Source organism: Caretta caretta, chromosome 25, assembly GCF_965140235.1.
Source record: "Caretta caretta isolate rCarCar2 chromosome 25, rCarCar1.hap1, whole genome shotgun sequence".
Classification (NCBI taxonomy): Eukaryota; Metazoa; Chordata; order Testudines; family Cheloniidae; genus Caretta; species Caretta caretta.
In genome coordinates, this window is record NC_134230.1 from 5,932,603 (window position 1) to 5,953,729 (window position 21,127).

Genomic DNA, 21,127 nt, shown 5'->3' on the forward strand with positions numbered 1-21,127 from the left:
GGGTGACTGGGCAACAAAATGGCAGATGAAATTCAATGTTGATAAATGCAAAGTAATACGCATTGGAAGGCATAATTCCAACTATACATATAAAATGATGGGGTCTAAATTAGCTGTTAGCACTCAAGAAAGAGATCTTGGAGTCATTGTGGATAATTCTCCAAAAACATCCATTTAATATGCAGCAGCAATCAAAAAAGTGAATAGAATGCTGGGAATAATTAAGAAAGGGATAGATAATAGGACAGAAAATATGTTGCCTCTATATAAATCCATGGTATGCCCACATCTTGAATACTGTGTGCAGATGTGGTTGCCCCATCTCAAAAAAGATAGGAATTGGAAAAGGTTCAGAAAAGGGCAACAAAAATGATTAGGGGTATGGAATGGCTTCTGTATGAGGAGAGATTAATAAGACTGGGACTTTTCAGCTTGGAAAAGAGACGGCTAAGGGGAGATATGATAGAGGTCTGTAAAATCATGACTGGTGTAGCGAACGTAGATAAGGAAGTGTTGTTTACTACTACTCATAACACTCATAAGAACTAAGGGTCACTAAATGAAATTAATAGGCAGCAGGTTTTAAACAAATTAAAGAAAGTATTTCTTTATACAACTCAGTCAACCTGTGGAACTCCTTGCCAGAGGATGTTGTGAATGCCAAGACCATAACAGGGTTCAAAAAAGAACTAGATAAATTAATGGAGGATAGGTCCATCAATGGCTATTAGCCAGGATGGGCAAGGATGGTGTCCCTAGGCTCTGTTTGCCAGAGGCTGGGAATGAGTGACAGGAGATGGATCACTTGATGATTACCTGTTCTGTTCTTTCCCTCTGGGGCACCTGGCACCGGCCACTGTCAGAAGACAGGATACTGGCTAGATGGACCTTTGATCTGACCCAGTAGGGCCATTCTTATGTTCTTAAGTTTGCTCTGGAGTGCTGCGCAGAGGCAGCTTGCCTGGCAGCTGATTTTGAGTAGCCAGATACCAGGGCTATTAGAGAGTCACAGCTGGGGGCTATTTGAATCAGGGAGGCTTTGAGGCACCTTTTTGACAATGAGCTCCAGTGATGTCTTTCTGTACAGCACTCTGCAATGCTTTAACGTGCCACCTTGCATGAAAATGTTGATGATTCCTGACTGTGATTTGTACTTAGCAAATGATCAAATGCCACTGTGTATTAATTTCAGCACCAACCACTGTGTGTAGGAGACAAAGATTGGTTATCTTTCAGAGTATATTTTTATTTAATAAAAATAAACACACTGTAACAATGCTTGTTCTGGTGGGACCCAACTGAGAGTGCCAATTCAGGACAAATTGCTTAAAGCAGGGCAGTTACAGCCCAAGGCTAGGGTTTTTCCATCTCTGAGGCAAACCAAACCAGCCAAACAGAGAAGACTTTGGTTTTACCCCACTAGCTAACCACAAGTCACACAAGCAGTTCCCTTAGACACTCCAGTTTCCCAGTATCTCCACCAGTGCCCCTCGTTATGGGTACGAATGGTTATGAAAACCAATACCCTAGTAAAAGAATAATAGAATCATAGAATATCAGAGTTGGAAGGGACCTCAGGAGGTCATCTAGTCCAACCCCCTGCTCAAAAGCAGGACCCGTACCCAATTAAATCATCCCAGCCAGGGCTTTGTCAAGCTGCCAAAAGAGAAAAAAGGTTATCTTGATCCCAAAGTACCAAACCCCAGATGCAGGTCAATAAACAAATCAGATCTTGCCCACAAATCATGCTGTTGCCAATCCTTTAGAATCGAGAGGTTTATTCATAAAAGGAAAAAGATATAGACGAGAGCAAGAATTGGTTAAATGGAATCAATTACATACAGTAATGGCAAAGTTCTTAGTTCAGGCTTGTAGCAGTGATGGAATAAACTGCAGGTTCAAATCAAGTCTCTGGAGTACATCCACAGCTGGGATGGGTCATCAGTCCTTTGTTTAGAGCTTCCATTTGCAGCAAAGTCCCTCCAGAGGTAAGAAGCAGGATTGAAGACAAGATGGAGATGAGGCATTGGCCTTTTATAGTCTCTTGCCATGTGGTCTTTGCTTACTTTGTCCCAAGGATATGCTATCCAGCACATGACATAAAAAAACCTTAAAGTTCTGTCCACAGGCGGGTCCCTGCATGCCTTGCTGAGTCACAAGGTGTGTCTGCCTTCCCTCAATGGGTCAGTTGTATAGCTGATGGCCCTTAATGGGCCATCAGGCAGGCTTGGCAGAGCTGACACCAACTTGTCTGGGGTGTCACCCAGAATCATAGCATAAGTTTGAAATACAGACAGTATAGAACCAGTATTCATAACTTGAACTACAAAAATGATACACACATACAGATAGCATAATTATAACCAGCCAATCATAACCTTACCATAGACACCTCACATGACGGCCTTTGTACAATATTTGTTGCAAATATATACCAGTGGTTCCAACAGCGATCTATACAGTTACAGATTCTGTCAGTAACATCTCTCTCACTCTCACACACATGACTTTGGGGAAGAGAGAGAACAGCAAAGGGCAGTATAGGCTCTTATAGCTGTGTGTAAGTCCAGCTATCATTTTGGAAGATGTCTGAAGGGGTGGAATGAACGGGGTACTGAGAGAGCCCAGGAAGTTGCAAGGAATGTGTGGGAGGAATTTGGGGAGGGCATGAAAAGCAGTTCTGTATTGGCTGAAGGGGGGCTGAGCACACATGAATTGAGCCTGCAGCATGATTAGGGACTTCAACATCTCCTTTTGCTCTTCCATCACTTTTATCATCTGCTCATGGCCTATTAAAATTTGCTCCTGGCTCTTCTTTCTGTTCTGCCTGTCTATTTTATAATTTTCTTTTAAAGTCTCTCTCCATGCCCTGCGTTCTTGTTTTTTGACTTCTTAAGATTAAAGCACCTCTTGAAACATGTCCTCCTTGGCTGCCTCCTTATCTGGCAGAGGCACTCCACTGGTGTGTAGGGGAGGCCCTGAAGGCCACATCTGCAGAACCACAAGAAACAATAAACTGAATCATGATCGTTAGTATACGGACCACATCGAATTGTGTTAGTAAAATGCACCCCCTTTTTTTAACAATCAGTTTCTCTGTCCTTTGGCAAGCACACAGCTTGGTGAACACCCTAAACGTGATGAGTTTGGGCGTGGGAGGGAAGCAGGCGCTGAAGAGGGGGCAAAGGATTTTGAGCTTTTTTTTTTAAAGATCACTGCAGGCAACTAGGGACAATATTGTAAATTTTGCCATGATTTGCCACAGGCAGGGGTCATTGAAACTAATATGTCACTCCTGAGGGTAAGTAAGGATGCATCTCCTGTGTGTGTGTGGCTTCAGACCAGGTCCCTGCGCTGCTCACCTGTGTACTGCTTTGGTACCTGTACAAATGACTGCTGATTTGGCATGGGAAAGTTTCCTACAACAGAGGAACAAAGCAGCTCTCCCAAGGAGTCTTTGGCAGAGGATTGATGGGTACCTCCAGGAAAGTTTTTCTAGAGGTCTCTCTGGAGGATTCCTGTGAAATCTCAGTGTGCATTAACACACTGTTCAGTTGTACAGGGGAATGTGAAGAACATGCAAACACAGCTAGTCTTGTACGTCTCTATCCCTTCACCCACTTCTAGAATATACAAAGCAAAGGACAACTCTACGTCATGTAACCAAGCGGAATCAATTTAAAAATCACTTACCAGGGCTCTTCTCTCATGCGTCATGCGCACGAGAGAGAGACAGACTCCTGGGATTGGCTAGACCCCTCCAGAGTTGATAAGAGGTCCTGACTTGCCGCGCCACCGGATGACCCTGTCGTGCTCCACATCATCCTTCAACTCGAACTCTCTGTCCTTGGGATTGAGTCTGCTGTTCGCTGTCTCCAGCCCTGCTGAAGTATCCATGGTCCTCTTAACGGTGAAGGTGGGGTCACCACTGAGAATGGCATTCAGCTCCTTAAAGAAGTGGCAGGTCTTTGGCACAGCACCAGAATGACTGTTTGACTCCCTTGCCTTCTGGAATGCTTGCCTCAGCTCCTTTATCTTCAGACGGCACTGATGTATGTCCCATTTGTAGCCTGTATCCAACATGCCACGAGAAATCTGCCTGTACGTGTTGACATTCCTACAGGTGGAGTGTAGCTGGGACCACATAGCTTCCTCCCTCCACTGTGACAGCAGATCCAATAACATAAGTGTGCTCCAAGTGTGAGAGTATTTGCTACGTGGAGCTGCCATGGTCATTTGGGAAGATGTGATGTGAGCTGTCCATGTCGAACAAACAGACGTGGAATTTCAAAAATTCCTGTGCCTTTAAAGGGGGAGAGGCAGAAGCCTGTGTACCTTGGTGCAGGGCAGTGGAGTTTGAACTGTTGACCAGAAAGGCCAGGATGAGCATTGTGGGACACCACCTGGAGACCATTTACAGTGATATTAACCAAGCATGGTGTCTACACTGACACTTTGTCAATATAACTTTTGCTGCAAAAAGCTCTATGCCTCTTGTCGAGGTGGTTTTATTTTGTCACAAAGCAGGAGAGTTTTGTCGATAGAAGGAGCATTGTAGTGTGTTCACCTCCACTGTTTTGGTCAACAAAAGCTGACTCTTTTTTGTCAAAACTCTGTAGTGTAGGCAAGGCCTATGGGTATGGCTACAGCTTTGAGCTTGAGATAGGAATGTCTCCTCAAGGTGGAATTTGTGTTAGTTCTGATCAAGCTGTCACACTAAAAATATCAGTGTAGCCATCGTGGCGGGCAGGACTAGCCGCTGCTCCTATATTTTTAGTGAGCTAGCTTCATCGGCTAACAGATGCATCAAGTTGCAGTTTATACCTCAGATTGCAGGCGTACCCTTACTGTGAGGGGAGGAGGAGTGTTTGCAGTCACAGGTACTGGGATTTGTGTTAGCAAATGAAGCCTTGCAGCTGTAAAACTGAAGCACTTGAGTGTTTATATGTATAAACTGGACTTGCGTGAAATGGGGGGGAAATGAAAGGTGCCTGGTCTAGTATTTGGAGTGGCTGAGGAGCTGATGAAGCAGTAGCTATGCCATCTAAAATTGAACACTCATGGTTTTTAAAAACTGCGACTGATGTTCCAGCTTGTGGAGAACACTCAAAGCTTTTCATACAAAGTAGGAATGTGGTGTCCAAAAGAGAGTTTTGAGCCCTACCCAAAGTTTAAAGGAGAATACTACTTTAAAGCTAAATTGCAAACCTTACTGAGGCCGCACCTCCTAAAGTTGTTTGTTTCTCTAGAATACTTTACACTATCTCAAACTATGCTTTTTAGTCCAGCACAAACACTAAAGAGAAAATGATTTCTTCCATAACTCACTTTGTTTAATAAATCTCTTCCAGCCCTCATTTCTACAGTACTCCTGCCTGATTAGGTACGGAGGCTAGACGGTGTGCAGGAATTGAAAGGAGTCCTGTGGATCTATGCCTCACTTGCAGTTAAAACTGTAAATGGAGGAAATGTATTGAAATTATTTTACTTCTAATATACACCAGTGAAACTGAGCAGAACTGGATTGGAGAGCATAGTACTAGAGTGTGTAGTGAAAATGAGGGGTCTGCTCATTGTGGACATTGCTTGTTTATTTCACTGCACAACATCCAACCTGTGCACCGAATGAAATGAGGGTCCTATGGAAAGAATAGTATATATGGGAGACTTCATTAAGTTCACATCTGTGGGAGAAAAAGCTAGGATTACCTGTACAAACCTTAATTCTGGGTGCTTAAAGGGACAGATTACTCAATTTTAGAATTAAAATTTATGGAAGATACATGTTTGAGGCTTTTTAGCAATTTCTGTAGTTCACAACTTGTTTTCTTTCTTTCCATTTTCTCTTTGAACGCTTCTGTCAAATGCACAAAATAGACTGGAAAAAATATTTCTCATCCTCCTACTTGCATCCAGAATTACTACACATTTTCACACTGGAGTGACTTCTTAAATTGATGTCCTTTTCACTTGCAGTCCTATGGCTTTCTTAAATGGCTTTTTGAACTAACACTTGGTGATCACTGGCAATTGGCCTTATGTTAATATAGCATGGAGGGTGAATTTTAGGCCTAAATGCTCACCCTTACCAGAAAAATGCCAGCTTCAGGCTTACTTTGTAATATCTATTATAGCAGAGCTGCCTCTCTGCTGTAGTTAAGTTTTAAGCGTTACTTTCTGTTTCGAGGTGGACTACTGTAAGTGCTCTAAAATCTTCATGCAGACTCCAATTTTACTTTAGTAGTATTGTCAAGGAAATTCACATTAATTGGACTAAAGACTCTAGTACCCAGTGTTGTTGTAACCATGTTGGTTGCAGGATATTAGAGAGACAAGGTGGGTGAGATAATATCAGATAACAGAGGTTATTGGAGTAATCTCTGCTGGTGGGAGAGACAAGTTTTCCAGTTTAGACAGAGCTCTTCTGCAGGTCCCTGTGTAAGCTTGGAATCTTGTCTCTCACCAAAAGTTTGTCCCATAAAAGATATTACCTCACCCACCTTGTCTCTCTAAAGACTCTAGTAAGCAATCAGGGTAACATAATCATCCCGAGCAACGGAAATAAGTAATCAAAGAAAAGCAAGTTGTAGGGTCACTTGGCCAAGGTGTTCCTGATAGTGGGTTTTTGGAGCAGTGTGGGGAGGTGGAATGGAAAGGAGGGGGTATTGGAGGCAGATTATACTTATTTTCCTCCCTTCAAAAAAGTAGTCTTCAACTCCATGCTGTTCCTTACACTGTCCTGCGTCCTCTATCCTGCTCTTCAACCTGTGGTTCTCATGACAATGACTGCTTGGGGAAGAGGTGGAACCAGCGCATGCTGGACCTGCAGAAAAATGGATAAGGAGATGATGCACGGACAGTAAAGGGACTAACATTCAGCCAGTGCATTTTGTGGCCATGGTAATCAGTTTCAAGGAGCCAGAGGCAGTGGAGGGGGAGAGCAGGGCAATGGTATGTTGTAGGGATGGGGTGTACTGAGAAATCCCTTTATATAAAAAAACAAACAAACCAGGGAATTAAGTGCCTCCAAACTTAAGTACAGTTAAGATTGGCCAGTGGTGCTTTCTGCTCTTGTAGAATGAGGAGAGCAGCTAGACTTAAACCTCTGAAAACCAGGAAATGAAGAGTTACAGTACACAACCTTTGCTCTGCGGTAGTCCTGGGAATGGGAGTGCAAAAGTTAACAAGCTACTAAGGTGAAGGTGGTTGGGGCTCAGTGGAGGGGTCCGGGGCGGGGGGGGGGTCTCAACGGGGGGGAGAAAGGGGGTCTGGATGCTGAGAGTGGGGTTGGGTGCAGCTTGTTGGTGGTCAGTGGTATGAGGGTCTGGATGTGAGGCTCAGGGTGGTGCAGGGGGTAAGGCATCAGGGTAGCAGGTTTGAGTGCAGCGTGTTCCAGTAGGGGGTGGTCTGGCTGTGGGGGTCTGGGTGGAGGTCTGGAGCAGTGTTCCCTCTAATTTTTCCCACCCATGTGCAGAATGAATTTTGTTATGTGCATCAATATGGAGGAGATGAAACACATCACCTTCATATTGTGCACATAACAAAATGATGTGGTGGAGGTGGGGCCGAGAAATGTTTGTGGGAGGGGGCTTGGAACTGGGGCAGGGTTGGGGTATGGGGGTGAGGTCTCTGGCTGGGGGTGTGGGCTCTGGGGTGAGGCTGGGGATGAGGGGTTTGGGGTGCAGGAGGGTGCTCTGGGGCTATGGTGAGGAGAGAGGACTCCCTGCAGTAGCACCTGGGCTGAGGGGGAGAGGTGTGTCTCCCCTCCCCCCCATTGTGGGGGGGCAGGGGCTGCAGCATTGGCGTGCCTCCCCCCCAGCAGGAGGGCGGCCCAGGCTGTGCCTGGGTCCGGGCTGCTCTGCACTGCCCCAGCTGCTCCGGGGTCAGGCTGTGCTGCGCCTGGGTCTGTGCTGCTCCCCTGCACCCTCAGCTGAGGAGCGATGTGGGCAGGAAGCCAGGGGAGGATGCTGAGCTTCTTGCAGCTGGTGGTTTCTGGGGGTGGATCTGACATAGCCACAGCAACTCCTTTCAGGGAAAGAGGAAGTTCCGTTCTCTCCTGCCTCAAGCCCAGCCGTGACTAGCAGCTGATCCCAGCTCAGGATAGGAGCCGCTGGGTGGGGTGTCTCCAGCCCCACCGTGATTTACCTCTCCACTGGCTGCCTGAAATTATGTACCTGCGCTGCTAGGAATTGGTGCATGACTGCTCTTGCAACTTTCCTTTTCTTCCCTGTCAGAAAGTCATTTTTCTGACGGGAAGCAAAGAAATCTGCTGTGGACATGAATTCTGGGCACATGCAGTGGTGCAGAATTCCCTCAGGAGTAATGTTAAAAATAGCTTTAAAGAGTGAATAAAAATCACTTTCTTCATACCTGACTCTCCAGATGCTCATGAACTCTTCCAGGACAGATAAAAATTAAACTTTCAATTTTTTTAAAATACTACTGTTGGTAAGAAACTTTCCTTTCAGGTTTCAGAGTAGCAGCCATGTTAGTCTGTATTCACAACAAGAAAAGGAGGACTTGTGGCACCTTAGAGACTAACCAATTTATTTGAGCATAAGCTTTCGTGAGCTACAGCTCACTTCATCGGATGCATTATGTAAGGCACTGAATTTAGCCGTATGGAGTAGAAATCTATCAACTTCATGAAAAAACTCATAGGAATGCATCCGATGAAGTGAGCTGTTTCTCACAAAAGCTTATGCTCAAATAAATTGGCTAGTCTCTAAGGTGCCACAAGTCCTCCTGTTCTTTTTCCTTTCAGGCTCACTATAAACTAGAGATGAACGAATAAGACTTTTCAGTTCGGCAGCTGAATCAAAACTTTTTTTTTAAATCCAGTTTGATTCAAATCAAAACAGTGGTGTGGTGTGTTTTTTTTTTTTTTTTAAATATCATCAAATAAAACACAAATTCATTTTGAAGTTACAAAAATAATCTTGTTTCAACTTGGCCATTTTCTGGTGGTTTTTTCACCTTTTGTTTTTAAAAATTGACCAAATTTGAAAACAAAATGCTGATTTGAAAGAAAGTCAAAATGTTTCTATAAAGTATTTTTGGCTGAAACTATTTGAGTTCTGTCTGAATTTGCCAAGTAGTTTAGGAGTCCTGATAAAAGCTTTTTTGGCAGAATTTCTGCCCAGCTGTACTAAATACATCATAAAAGGGTTGCAAATCCAGATGGGGGTGGGTGGGGGTGTGTGTGTGGTGTTTTTTTTTTTTTTTGGTGTGTGTGGGGGGGTGGTTCACCTTTAATTACGCCCGAACATGGGAAAAGAAAGCCATTAGGTTAGGTATGTGTGGCCAGGGGGTAGACAGTTCACAATCTCTGGGACCTACTGATCTGAGCTGCTGCAGCTGTTCAGTAATTAATGTTAATGAGACAACCTGCAAGTCATACTTTATCATCAAACCAAAACTTATGAACTGAAGTTAATATTAGTTACTAATTGCTATAGTCTCAAGCAACATAGTGGTGTATGTGCATGAACTGTTTCCTTATGTATTTAAAGGTGTGATGTACTGACTTCATCTAATGCTGTAATTGCTAATATGATGTTTGAATACTTGTATTTTTCTTGCAGTGAAGGTGAACGACCAAGCCAGAATGAAAAAAGAAAAGAGAAAAGTGTCAAAAGAGGGGGAAATCGTTTTGAACCATATGCCAACCCTGCTAAACGATATCGAGCTTTTATTACAAATATTCCATTTGATGTGAAGTGGCAATCTCTCAAAGACCTGGTCAAAGAGAAAGGTAATGGATGCTTTGGGTAGCAGAGTGGTGTCTGTCATCTTAACCATGGCTGACTTTGTTCCGAAAATTTTAATTTATTAGTTGATGTTGTTCTGGATAGAATTAGTGACATGAGTTTTGTAAGGGGTCTAGATTAAAGCCTTTTTGGTGTTGCATGATATCTATTCTTAGGCAGCTTTCCGCACGGGATAGTTCCTGTGTAGGCATGTTGGCGTGTGGTTAATAGTGCTTCATCAAAGCGTGAAAGGTGCCATTGTCTCATGGAAAACGTCAGACTTCCTACATCAGGACTTGTTTTTGAGGTACTATAACGTGCTCTGAAGCATGTAATGTTTTTGGGTAAAGTAGGTTGTCCATCTACTGCTGATTTAGTATATGTAGTTGTGTCCTAGAATCGAAATTTAATAGTCTGACTTGTGTTTTAGATAATATCCGTATTGTTGTACAATATTCAGGAGAACATAAATGTATTTAAGGGTGACCTGCAAAGGAAGAAGAATGTTTGCATCAGCATTTCCTGCATTACATTTAAAGGAGGCCTTGAAAAAATGTTCATGTCACTCTTCCCCTTTTTCACCCCCTCCCAAAAGCTTTTTCCATATTGAATGGACTGATTTGTGTATTTCGGAATTCTCTCATTGATAGATTCAGCATTCTTACCTCCTCAAAGGTGGGAAAAAAAATCAGAATTACTTGGAACTTCAGCCAATATTCTAAAATGCTTCCACTCAAACAAGTTTTACTTGTTTGCTTTTATTGATATTGGACTTACTCGTTTCCAGTCTTCCTGGAAAAGCAGAGGAGTCAAGATCTGAATTTCTAATGTAGTACAGTAGGGGCTCCCTACTTATGATTTAGAGGTCTCCAATTTTTTAAAGATGCGTAAAAGCATACAGGTCATTCTCTCTTGTAGGTCACTTCTTAAATACATAGCAAGAGAATGATCCATAAATTGATATGTCTTGCAAATTAGTGACCAATGTGGCATAAACTAGGTAAGGAATGTTAGGTAATGTGCTCACAGGCTGTGGCCTAAATGAAAGAGAACACAAATTTCCAAAAGGTTCTTAAATGTTTTTTCTTTGGAGGAAAACTGGAATTGAATGCATATAACTAAATCTTATGGACTGTAGGCCATGGGGAACATTCATAATTAAGTGTCTTGACTTGAAACAATAAAATAGTGGTACCTGACTTTAACAACTGAACTATCTGTAATCTTAGTTATCTCTCCTTTCAGTTGCCTTTGCCCACCTGTAGCATTGTTGCATTAATTATGAATGATCCTATGTTTTAGAACTCTATTATAATTTTTCGTGGATGTGCAAGAAACATTGAGTAACAGGAGTATCTCTATGTGTAGATGTCTTTAAGTACTACGTTGAATTCCGTTCCAAGTGTCTTGTGGTTTTTCTCCAGTTCACGTGGATGGAAAAGTCCGATGTGAGATTGTTTCCTGCCTTGCTGTTCAGCTACTCATTCCTGCAAATGCTCCTAGGGGATCAGTGAAACCTCTTCATTCTGTCTGCAGGGCTTGTCATGTTAAATATCCAGATGCATTGTTCTTGGTTTTTGGGACTGCTCAAACATATTTAACAGTTTAGATTTGCTGTGTAGTTGGGATCCATTCTAACTAGTCATTGATTTTACCCAAATTGGTGTTCTTGTGCTGTGCTTGAACTTGCTGAATTGGTATTTCTTGATACAAGGCATAGTAGTTCCAAGAACCAGGAATGTGGCTTTGAAAATCCTGTTAGAACTCTTGGGTTGTATGTGTAAGAATTACAGGCCCAAATGTAATGTTTTGGGAGCATGTGAAACAGCTTTGAACATAAAGGATAAAATGTAGGTGACGTTTTACTGCTCCATCACTCAGCAATCATGTAGAAGATTTTAAAGCTATTCACAACAATGGCATAGGAGGTTGCTGAACGTAGAAGCAATTCACCTCAATCAGCTGTTTTGTGCCAGTAAGTATGGTTTAGGAGACACGAGCTTTGAGGTCTGCTCATCTCTCCAAATTGGTTTTCAGATGTGTACATCTGAAATCTTTAAAAGGTGGCATATTGCTCTGAAGAGTGATGCCTTGGTTCAGTCATTTCAGTGTATTGTTTGTTGGTGAAACTTAGAATTACAGGTGTGCAGTATCACCATTTTTAATAAAGCTCAGATGTTCTTGTTTGAAACTCCCTTGTATTGGTTAACAAACCCTGCTGAACTAAATCGATGTCAGTGTCATACATTGGTAAAAAGGTTCTGCAGATGAGTGAGGCTACATATAGCTTTTAGTGAAATGCCAGTTTAGTATGTATGTAAAGTCTAAAAGTGAAAAAGGTTGAATGCCAAATAGCTCTCTATCCTGTCCACCAAACAAATTAACAAGTGGGAGAGAAAAGCTAATGTAGTTTCCCTTTTCATCTGATATTTCAGAGCAGTTAGTGGCTCAGAGCTGTTAGCAGTTCAGGTTACTAACTTTCTCATCTGGGGTATGATGACATGCAACATATTTAACTCACTTTTACATGAAATATTTGATCTGATTCTACTAAAATACTAAATTTTCTAATAGTTTTCTAACCCTGGGAGGAAGTAGTTGGCTAGTACCCTCAATTGCGAGATGGAGCCACAATGTGTTAATAAGAACTTAAGAGAAAATAACTAGCTGTTGAAGAAGCAAACTGGCAAGAGCTGTAATTGGAAGTACCCTCAAGTCATATTTATGACTGCAATAGATAATGGTTATGAATCATTGACTACATCTGCAGTAACCCTCACTGCATCCTTTTTCCTAATTGCAAGAAATAACACGCTGGATTTGTATTTGGGGTAGGAAGAGAAGCAATATGTAAAACTGTTTCTTGATAAGATATATTCAATAGATCTGTGTAGATGAGCAAACATGCATAAACTTCCAAGAGTGAACATACACTGAAACTTCATTGTTTAAACATTGTCTCCCTACTCACCCCATCAACTCATCAGATATTCTTGTTGGCTTTTCTTTTGCTGACTCAGTATGTACTGATGTAGCTCATGCCCCAGGTTTGTGGGTGGTGTTTTTTTTGTGGGTGTTCTTTTTTGTCTGGTTTTTTAACGACTTGAATTGCGTACACTGGTCTCAATTTTGTGTACTCTGGGTTTCACTTTTCCTGTTAAACATTTATATTACAGTAGCACACACAAGCCCTAATCACTATTGGAGGCTCCGCCATAGAGTGCCTACCGCAAACAGACCAGTCTGGTTGGTAGGCCCATGTCTTGTTCTCTCCTTTATTTAAAACAACTTATTAATTTTAAATTCTAGCCTGTTTTTAACTCCTGTCTATCCTTTTGTTGAAATCCATATTCTAAAATGTATTTTCATCAGTTAACCTTGGAAACCAGCATCTTGGCTGTAACATCATACTCTATACCCTTTAACATACTGTGATCATTGTACGCTAGAGGACTTGTAGTGTGCAATGCAGGGTCAACATAGATAGTAAATTTGTGGAACCTGGAGCACTGTAGATGTATAGCAGCTTGCCATGCAGTAAAGGTTCATGTAGCACACCTGTAGCCATAGTAAGTCTCATTACACTATTAAATGTATACAGTTTTGGGATAGCTAGCTCCAGGAATTTAAAGCAGTTCAAAAGACACAAAATGCCCTCATAACTTGAGACATAAGTTTGCATAAGTGTTTCAGCACAAACTCTAAAAATCAAGGAAATCACAAGTTAAAGAAACAGTTTAATTCAACACAGTACCAGTTTTAGTGTACTTCCATCATGAACGTGTTGAGGGTGCTGCTTTCAGTGTCTAATTTTTATTACTGAATGTTTTTGGCAATACTGATTCTCAATCAATGAATCTTTTTAAATTTCACCTTTCCTTTAGCTGATGCTCAAAGCTTTTTGTATGAAACTGGGGGAGCATGCAAAGCTTTGAGCACCATCTAGCAACTGCTTGAGCAATACTTCTCTGTTGGAACTCTGTAAACAATCTCCGATATGGTCAAACTGATTTGCTTCTGGATGGTAGCAAAAGCTATGGTATTGGTTACTTGGAAGTTTATTAAATGGGGCTCTGATTTAACTGTTGGTCATAACATCATGATTATAGTTGACAAATATCCTTACCAGAAAATTTGTCATCAAAAGAATGCTCCATGATCTAGGCTTTCATGTCAAGTTTCCTAAACCTTTATAACCTTCATGGCTGAAAAATGAACCAAGTATAACCAAGGTTCTTGTTTTCAGGTTTGCCTAAACAACCGTTAGGGCTTGGGTGGATTAGATATGAACCTTTTATAAAAGCAGTGCCTCTGGAATATATAATTCTAACTTCTCTTGTCTGACTGCTTCAGACCATGAAATTTGGTAATCAGTTCCAGAAATAACACCTTATTTCAGCTCTTACTATATTGCATATGTCTGGAATAGTCTAAAAATTAATGGGTGAGATCTAGCAAAACTTGTTAGGAAGACCCTGCAAAAGTCAAATGTGTCTTAAAACAACACTTCTTAAAGGCTTTCTCTACAAAAGTGACCATTTTAAACTTCAGAAATCAAAGGGAAAAAAAAATCATTGCCAAGCCTGGAGACAGCATTCAATCAGTAAGTAAATAAAATATAATATGATTTTTAGCCCTGCTTTAAGTCCATATGTAGTTTGCATTGTGATTTCCAATTAATCACTGTTTTGTAGTGTGCATGTATATCTTGGAAGTCTTAATATCCATTTATGGCATCTGTTTAAAAAGAGCTTCAATGAAATACCTTAAATCAAACCATAGTGAGATGTGGGTTGTTTTTTATAATGGGACTCATTGAGTCAAATATAATAGGAAACCTTTACATTTTCTCAAAGTTTGGATTTATATAGAATAGTGGACAGATTTTTAAAAAAAGGAAGATGAAATCTCCTTTTTTTTAAAAAGAGAACTGCACCCATTTTGCTCAGAGCAGGCTTTGTGCTTAATGGTTATTTCTGAGCCATCGTCTTGTAGGAAGGGCCAAATTTTGTGGAAACTTAAATTGGCATGACTGTCTTCTACGGCAAAATTCAAATGAATGAACACACTTGTTTAATAAAATCTTCTATTGACTTTAAAATAAAAATGACTATGCATCCTCTTCCTTCTCCCCCAGACTACTTCTTTCCAAACAAAACACAAATGTACAATAGGTAATAATCCTTTATTGGCAGGGAGATGGAACAAACCTATTAGTTCTCCTGTTGTTCCATTTTTGATAAGGTTTTCTCCCTTCCTTTCCAAACTCTTATGTAGAAAATTTACAGCAAACAAACTTGGATAGAGTGCCCTAACTTGCATCTTTAATATTTTTAAACTTCATATCACATGTCCTTTCAGATGAATCCAAGATGATTGTCAGTTCATGCCTCTGAGCTAGTCTCTCTGTAGACTAAACTTGTAATTTCCTACATGGAAGAACTTTGCAACTTGGAAACTAACTTCAAATAAATTAAATTCTGCCAAAAATGACTATAGCAAATACCCCCATACTCGCTAAACTTGTTGCAATGCAGAATTCCTGGGGCATGTATTTTCAGTTGCTGTAATAACTAGTCTTTCTTCCAACTTCGAGGTTTTGCATTTTCATAACACTTTAGTTCCTTTCATTGAGCTTCCCAGCTTCTCTTCAAAATATGGTATTCAAAAGAGATTCTCTTACTCCAAGTAAAGTCTTACAAGTACCAAACAGAGAGGTAGTAGAAATATTATGTTGATTGTTAGATCACTGAGCTCATCCTTTTTGAAAGTGTAGGCTATTATCCCCTGGCGCTAGTCCTTAAGCTTTAGTAACCCTCGCAGATCCTTATCTGGTACCTGTATGATATTTCTTAACTCGGTAGTTGTGTATGCAGTGGTTCTTGCCTATGTGAACAACTTTATTTTAATCTTTGTTAGAACCTTTTAAAAAAAACAAACTTCTGCCAGGTCCCATAGTATATTAGTCTACCATTCAGGCAGAAAAACACTGATCAGATAGCATTGCCCCTGTACAGTAGCTGAAAGGGCGGGGTTCCACATCAGGGTTCATGTACCATTCTGTGTTGGTGGCCTAGTGCAGTCTGACTTTCTGGCTACTGGCACAGGAGAGCATTCTGACCCTTCCTTCCCTTATAATGGTATTTTTTTGGCCTTTCCTTTTTCTCTTCACCCACTCCCAACAAGGGGGAAAAGGAAACAGTTCTTGGAGCAGGAAATGGTGTGCCGATATGCGGTAAAAATACTTCTGTGACTGACTTCTCACTCTCCTTGTGTACTTGGCAAGTGGTACTTGCCTGCTACTCGGTAGCCAGTAATTCTTTTATCCCTGATGCCGGTCTGCACTTCTAATAAACAGACTTCATGTTAACAAAAATATTGCTTAGTTTTGCATCTAGAATGGGTCCAAGGGGGCCTTTTCTTTACCTTTCAGGTTCTAGGAACTGGATTCTTTTTATGCCATCTCATATCAACCATAGTTTCTCTTTTAAGAACGTCACCTGGACCATACCACATGACTTTAAGTGCAGAATGCACCTCTCTCATTTCTTCTGTAATCTGGACTTGCTATCTTGGATGTTGGGCTAGCATGTCACTTGTCACATGGTGTCCCTATTCTGAAATTTGGCTGCTCCTAGAAGGAGGCTCAAATAGGATTTTTTTTGAAGTGTAATTTTTGGTGGATGACTTTTTAAAATGTGAATGTATAAAACTTGAACACTGAGAGCTCGGAGCAAAATTGGTACAAACTTTAAGGTTCTCTGTAAGATATGAAATAGCCACTAGAGAAGACTTCAGTAAATTTTGTGGTTCAAAGGTCAGAACTTCCTTTAAAGGCCATTAGGCTGATTACAGGGACAAATGTAAAATCAGCTTCTGACTGTGTTGAGCCAATGACCAAGGGAAAAAGCTTGTTTGGAGGAGTTTGTGTAGATTTTTATGTATCAGTTGCAGCTGATTTGATAAGTAGTTTAGAGTGCAAAGCAATATCTTTCCAATGGACCAATAGTGCTGCTGGGAGCATTAGGTCACTGCTGATTTCTAACCTTGTGACTTTAACTTGTGGCCTTTGTGAAATGGATTGTCTGTGTTGCAGGTTATCTGAGAATCAGTTATTTTTAAACTACATAAATTGTCAAATTAAATTTGCGTTCTTGTAAAAACACAGTGTGGTTGGACTCTGGCGGCTGCTGTTTAAACAAATGGCTTTCAGAATTTCCTGGTCATGCTGAATATTTATGCCCGAAGTAGTTGGAAGCTATTTTTTAGCTGTACTGGCAGGAGCACTCAAGGACTGTGCTTAATGTGTATACAAAGCAAGTGGAGGCTGCTCTCCCAGTACAGAGGTGTAGGCCATAGAGACTTCAGCTCTAGGTTTACGGTGCTCTTGATCTAAGTAACCTGGCTATTTAGATCCAAATGTTGGCAACTGTAGTCTCCAGAGATGGTCCAAATACTGAAGATGAGAATGGTAATATAGGTTGGAACCTTGGCTATAAACAGACACTTGTTTATAAGCTTCTACTAGGTTCATAGTAATTAATGTAATTCTGGGGTGTATTGACATGAGGTAATCTGCTCTACTTGGCACCGGAGAGGCCACAGTACTCCATCTGAGTCTCCTTCCGGGCACCACACTTTAAAGAAGATGTGGACAAACTATAGAGTCCAGAGAAGAAGAAGAAAAAATGATAAAAGGTTTAGAAAACCTGACCTCTGAGGAAAGGTTAAACAAACAAACTAGAGATGAGAATCAGAAGGGTAGCCGTATTAGTCTGTGTCCACAAAAAGAATGAGGAGTCCAGTGACACCTTAAAGACTAACAGATTTATTTGAGAATAAGCTTTCGTGTTTAAAAAACATCTGCATCTGAAGAAGTGGATTTTTTTACTCACGAAAGCTTATGCCCAAATCGGTTTAGTTTTTAAACTGAAGATGTTTAGTTCTGAGAAAAGAAGACTGAAGGGGAGACCTGATAAGTCTTCAAATATCTTCAGGGCTGTTATAAAGAGGATGGTTTCAGAGTAGCAGCTGTGTTAGTCTGTATCTGCAAAAAGAAAAGGAGGACTTGTGGCACCTTAGAGACTAAGAAATTTATTTATCTGCAGCAAGGAAATTTAGCTTAAATGTTGGGAAATCCTTTCTAATGATAAGAACAGTTAAGAAATGGAGTAGGCTTCCAAGGTAGGTTGTAAAAAGAAAAGGAGTACTTGTGGCACCTTAGAGACTAACCAATTTATTTGAGCATGAGCTTTCGTGAGCTACAGCTCACTTCATCAGATGTTTACCGTGGAAACTGCAGCAGACTTTATATACACACAGAGAATATGAAACAATACCTCCTCCCACCCCACTGTCCTGCTGGTAATAGCTTATCTAAAGTGATCAACAGGTGGGCCATTTCCAGCACAAATCCAGGTTTTCTCACCCTCCACCCCCCCACACAAATTCACTCTCCTGCTGGTGCTAGCCCATCCAAAGTGACAACTCTTTACATAGTCAAGTCGGGCTATTTCCTGCATAGATCCAGGTTTTCTCACCTGGATCTATGAAGGAAATAGCCCGACTTGACTATGTAAAGAGTTGTCACTTTGGATGGGCTAGCACCAGCAGGAGAAGAAAAGGAGTACTTGTGGCACCTTAGAGACTAACCAATTTATTTGAGCATGAGCTTTCGTGAGCTACAGCTCACTTCTCTAAGGTGCCACAAGTACTCCTTTTCTTTTTGCGAATACAGACTAACACGGCTGTTCCTCTGAAACCTGTCACCAGCAGGAGAGTGAATTTGTGTGGGGGGGTGGAGGGTGAGAAAACCTGGATTTGTGCTGGAAATGGCCCACCTGTTGATCACTTTAGATAAGCTATTACCAGCAGGACAGTGGGGTGGGAGGAGGTATTGTTTCATATTCTCTGTGTGTATATAAAGTCTGCTGCAGTTTCCACGGTAAACATCTGATGAAGTGAGCTGTAGCTCACGAAAGCTCATGCTCAAATAAATTGGTTAGTCTCTAAGGTGCCACAAGTACTCCTTTTCTTTTTGCGAATACAGACTAACACGGCTGTTCCTCTGAAAGGTAGGTTGTGGAATCCCTCTCATTGGAGGCTTTTAAGAACAGGGTTAGACAAACACCTGTGAGGGATGGTCTAGGTTTACTTGGTTCTGCCTCCGCATGGAGAGGCTGGACTGAATGACCTCGAGGTCCCTTCCAGCCCTACACTTCTAACATTATCATAGAATCAGTAATGGATCAGTATTCATTTAAAATACTTTTTAGTTCCCTTTCAATTTTGACTTCTGATCCTGTTAGTTTTTGATCAGTCCAGATGAAGGAGAGGGTGAAGTAACACCTCTCAAGATTTAGAGATCCTACTAAGGTCTCCTTTGCAATTGTTTCTGGAAAGGAATCTCAAACCCCTCCATTTAGATATTTGAGTAGATACTTCAACATATACCTTTATAAAAGTGACAGTCATTCAAGTGGGAGATGAAATTGAACATTCTTTCCCTATTGCATCCACTGTCAAGAGGGAAAACCATTAGAACTTCAACACAGACTACAATTTCTTGTTCAATCTTCCTCTATTAAACAGCAATTCTTAGAACAGCCTACAGGCCTTCTAGCTTCTAAAGTAGATGATTCTCCACGTAAACAAATACAGTTGAAACTCTACATGGAAGTCCTCTCATTTTAAGGTTAATCTGTGAGTAGTCTTGCTAGGAATTTAAAGTCTGTTTGGACACATTCATTTTTATATAAATAAGCCAGAAAAGCAAGCCTAAATGGGTTTCTTCAGCTATACTTCTGTATGCCATTTGCTTCAAACTCAGCAGCCAATTTGGTAGTGGTATTTTGGAGGTATACAGTCTGGTTATAGTGATCATGAATTGGCAATCCTAATCTTTTGTGGAGAAATGCAGATTTAGTTTTCCTACAAATTGTACTCTTTGCTACAGATTCTAAACATTCAGTTAATTCAGTCTTGGGAATGAAAATTGTAATGACTTTCCTTTTGACTCGCAAAACATACGTGTACTTGTCTTGAAGTTAGTCAAATTTAAACATCTAACTGTTCTAAAAATGAAGTTCGCCTTCTCCTTCAGTTTAATTGGAAGGTTAATGATCTAGCCTAAGTAAACACCTAGTTGAGTCACTGACACTTAAATAGTTGTACATTTTTGGTTTTGGAGACCCTTCTAGCTGTCCCTTGTAGAAATCACAGTGAAACATGAACTTGTAGCTGGTTAACGTCTGGCATATCTAGATAGAAGGCTACATACTATGTCAGTCTCCAGTAGAAATCTGATTCTTTCTGTAGAAAAAGGAAAACTATCATTGCAGACGGTTTCCCATGGATTTGGATTGCCACAAGTGATTTGAGTATTAAAGGCTGAGGAAACTGATATTGTGGAAATAGCTTGTTTTTGAGTGGAGGAAAACCAAGAACCTGTTTAATTACTTTTTAAAGACTTTACTGCACACCTGTAATGTCCAGCTTGGTGGTTTAGAGAATATGGAGTGTTTCTGGGCTTTCTTATAAGGCAGAGGCTCCATACAAGGTTGTTGACTGTTCTAAATTCCCATTATTTTCTTGGCTTTTCTCCCTTGGTATATGTGTCGTCTGGAATCTGATTTGTAGTTGGTGAGGTAACATACGTGGAGCTCTTAATGGACGCTGAAGGAAAGTCAAGGGTAAGTGATGGAGAGATTTTCTTCTGTGGATTTTACTACATGACAAATGTAATTGTATGGTGGCGTGGAACCGCATGAAATCAAGAAGGTAGTGTGTATGGATAGTGGCTATATATCTAGGCACTGCCCAAAGCCCCTTGTGGGATGGGGAGGAGGTGGGAAGGGATGTGCAGATAGTATCAGCATTGTGCTCAGTTGGTGTTGGCTATGAGTGAATTATGCATGGACCCTAGCAGTATCTACAGTGGTATGTTAACGTAAAACGTGTCTTTGAAAATGTCATTTGTAGTTGTTGAATTTATAAGTTCAGTGTGAAAAAGCAGGTTCTGTAAACATGATACGTCCCATGCCAGTTAATATAAGGCAAATGTCTAAACTTAAGAGATGCGTAACTTTAGTAGGTGTCAAGCTACTTTCCGTTAAGTGAAGGAATGTTTTAGAAAAATCATAATAGGAACTCACTTAAGTGTACTGAAAGGATATGGACTTAGGATGAAGGAACATGGTGAGGATTTTGACAGGAAATGTTAAGTGTGTGGTGGTTTCTTGGAGAACCTGGACTTAGTTTTGCTTATTACAACTTCAAAAACTACAGTATAATTCTGATAATGTGTAGGAATTAGCATTTTATGGAATCCAGGTAAGCTTGTATTTTGTTCTTACTATATTTTTTAGAGCTAAATTATA

General features: G+C 40.9%; 1 protein-coding gene across 1 annotated transcript in view; it reads left to right on the plus strand.

The window, feature by feature from the left end:
• Positions 1 to 20,651, plus strand: part of LOC142070123 (heterogeneous nuclear ribonucleoprotein M-like) — a 33,708-nt gene extending 13,057 nt beyond the window's left edge. The window contains exons 2-3 of the mRNA XM_075123237.1: positions 9,585 to 9,754; positions 20,388 to 20,651. Of these exons, the coding sequence (XP_074979338.1) occupies positions 9,585 to 9,754; positions 20,388 to 20,518 (301 nt within the window). The 3' untranslated portion in view covers positions 20,519 to 20,651. The remainder of the gene's footprint in view (positions 1 to 9,584; positions 9,755 to 20,387) is intronic.
• Positions 20,652 to 21,127: the final 476 nt, after the last annotated feature.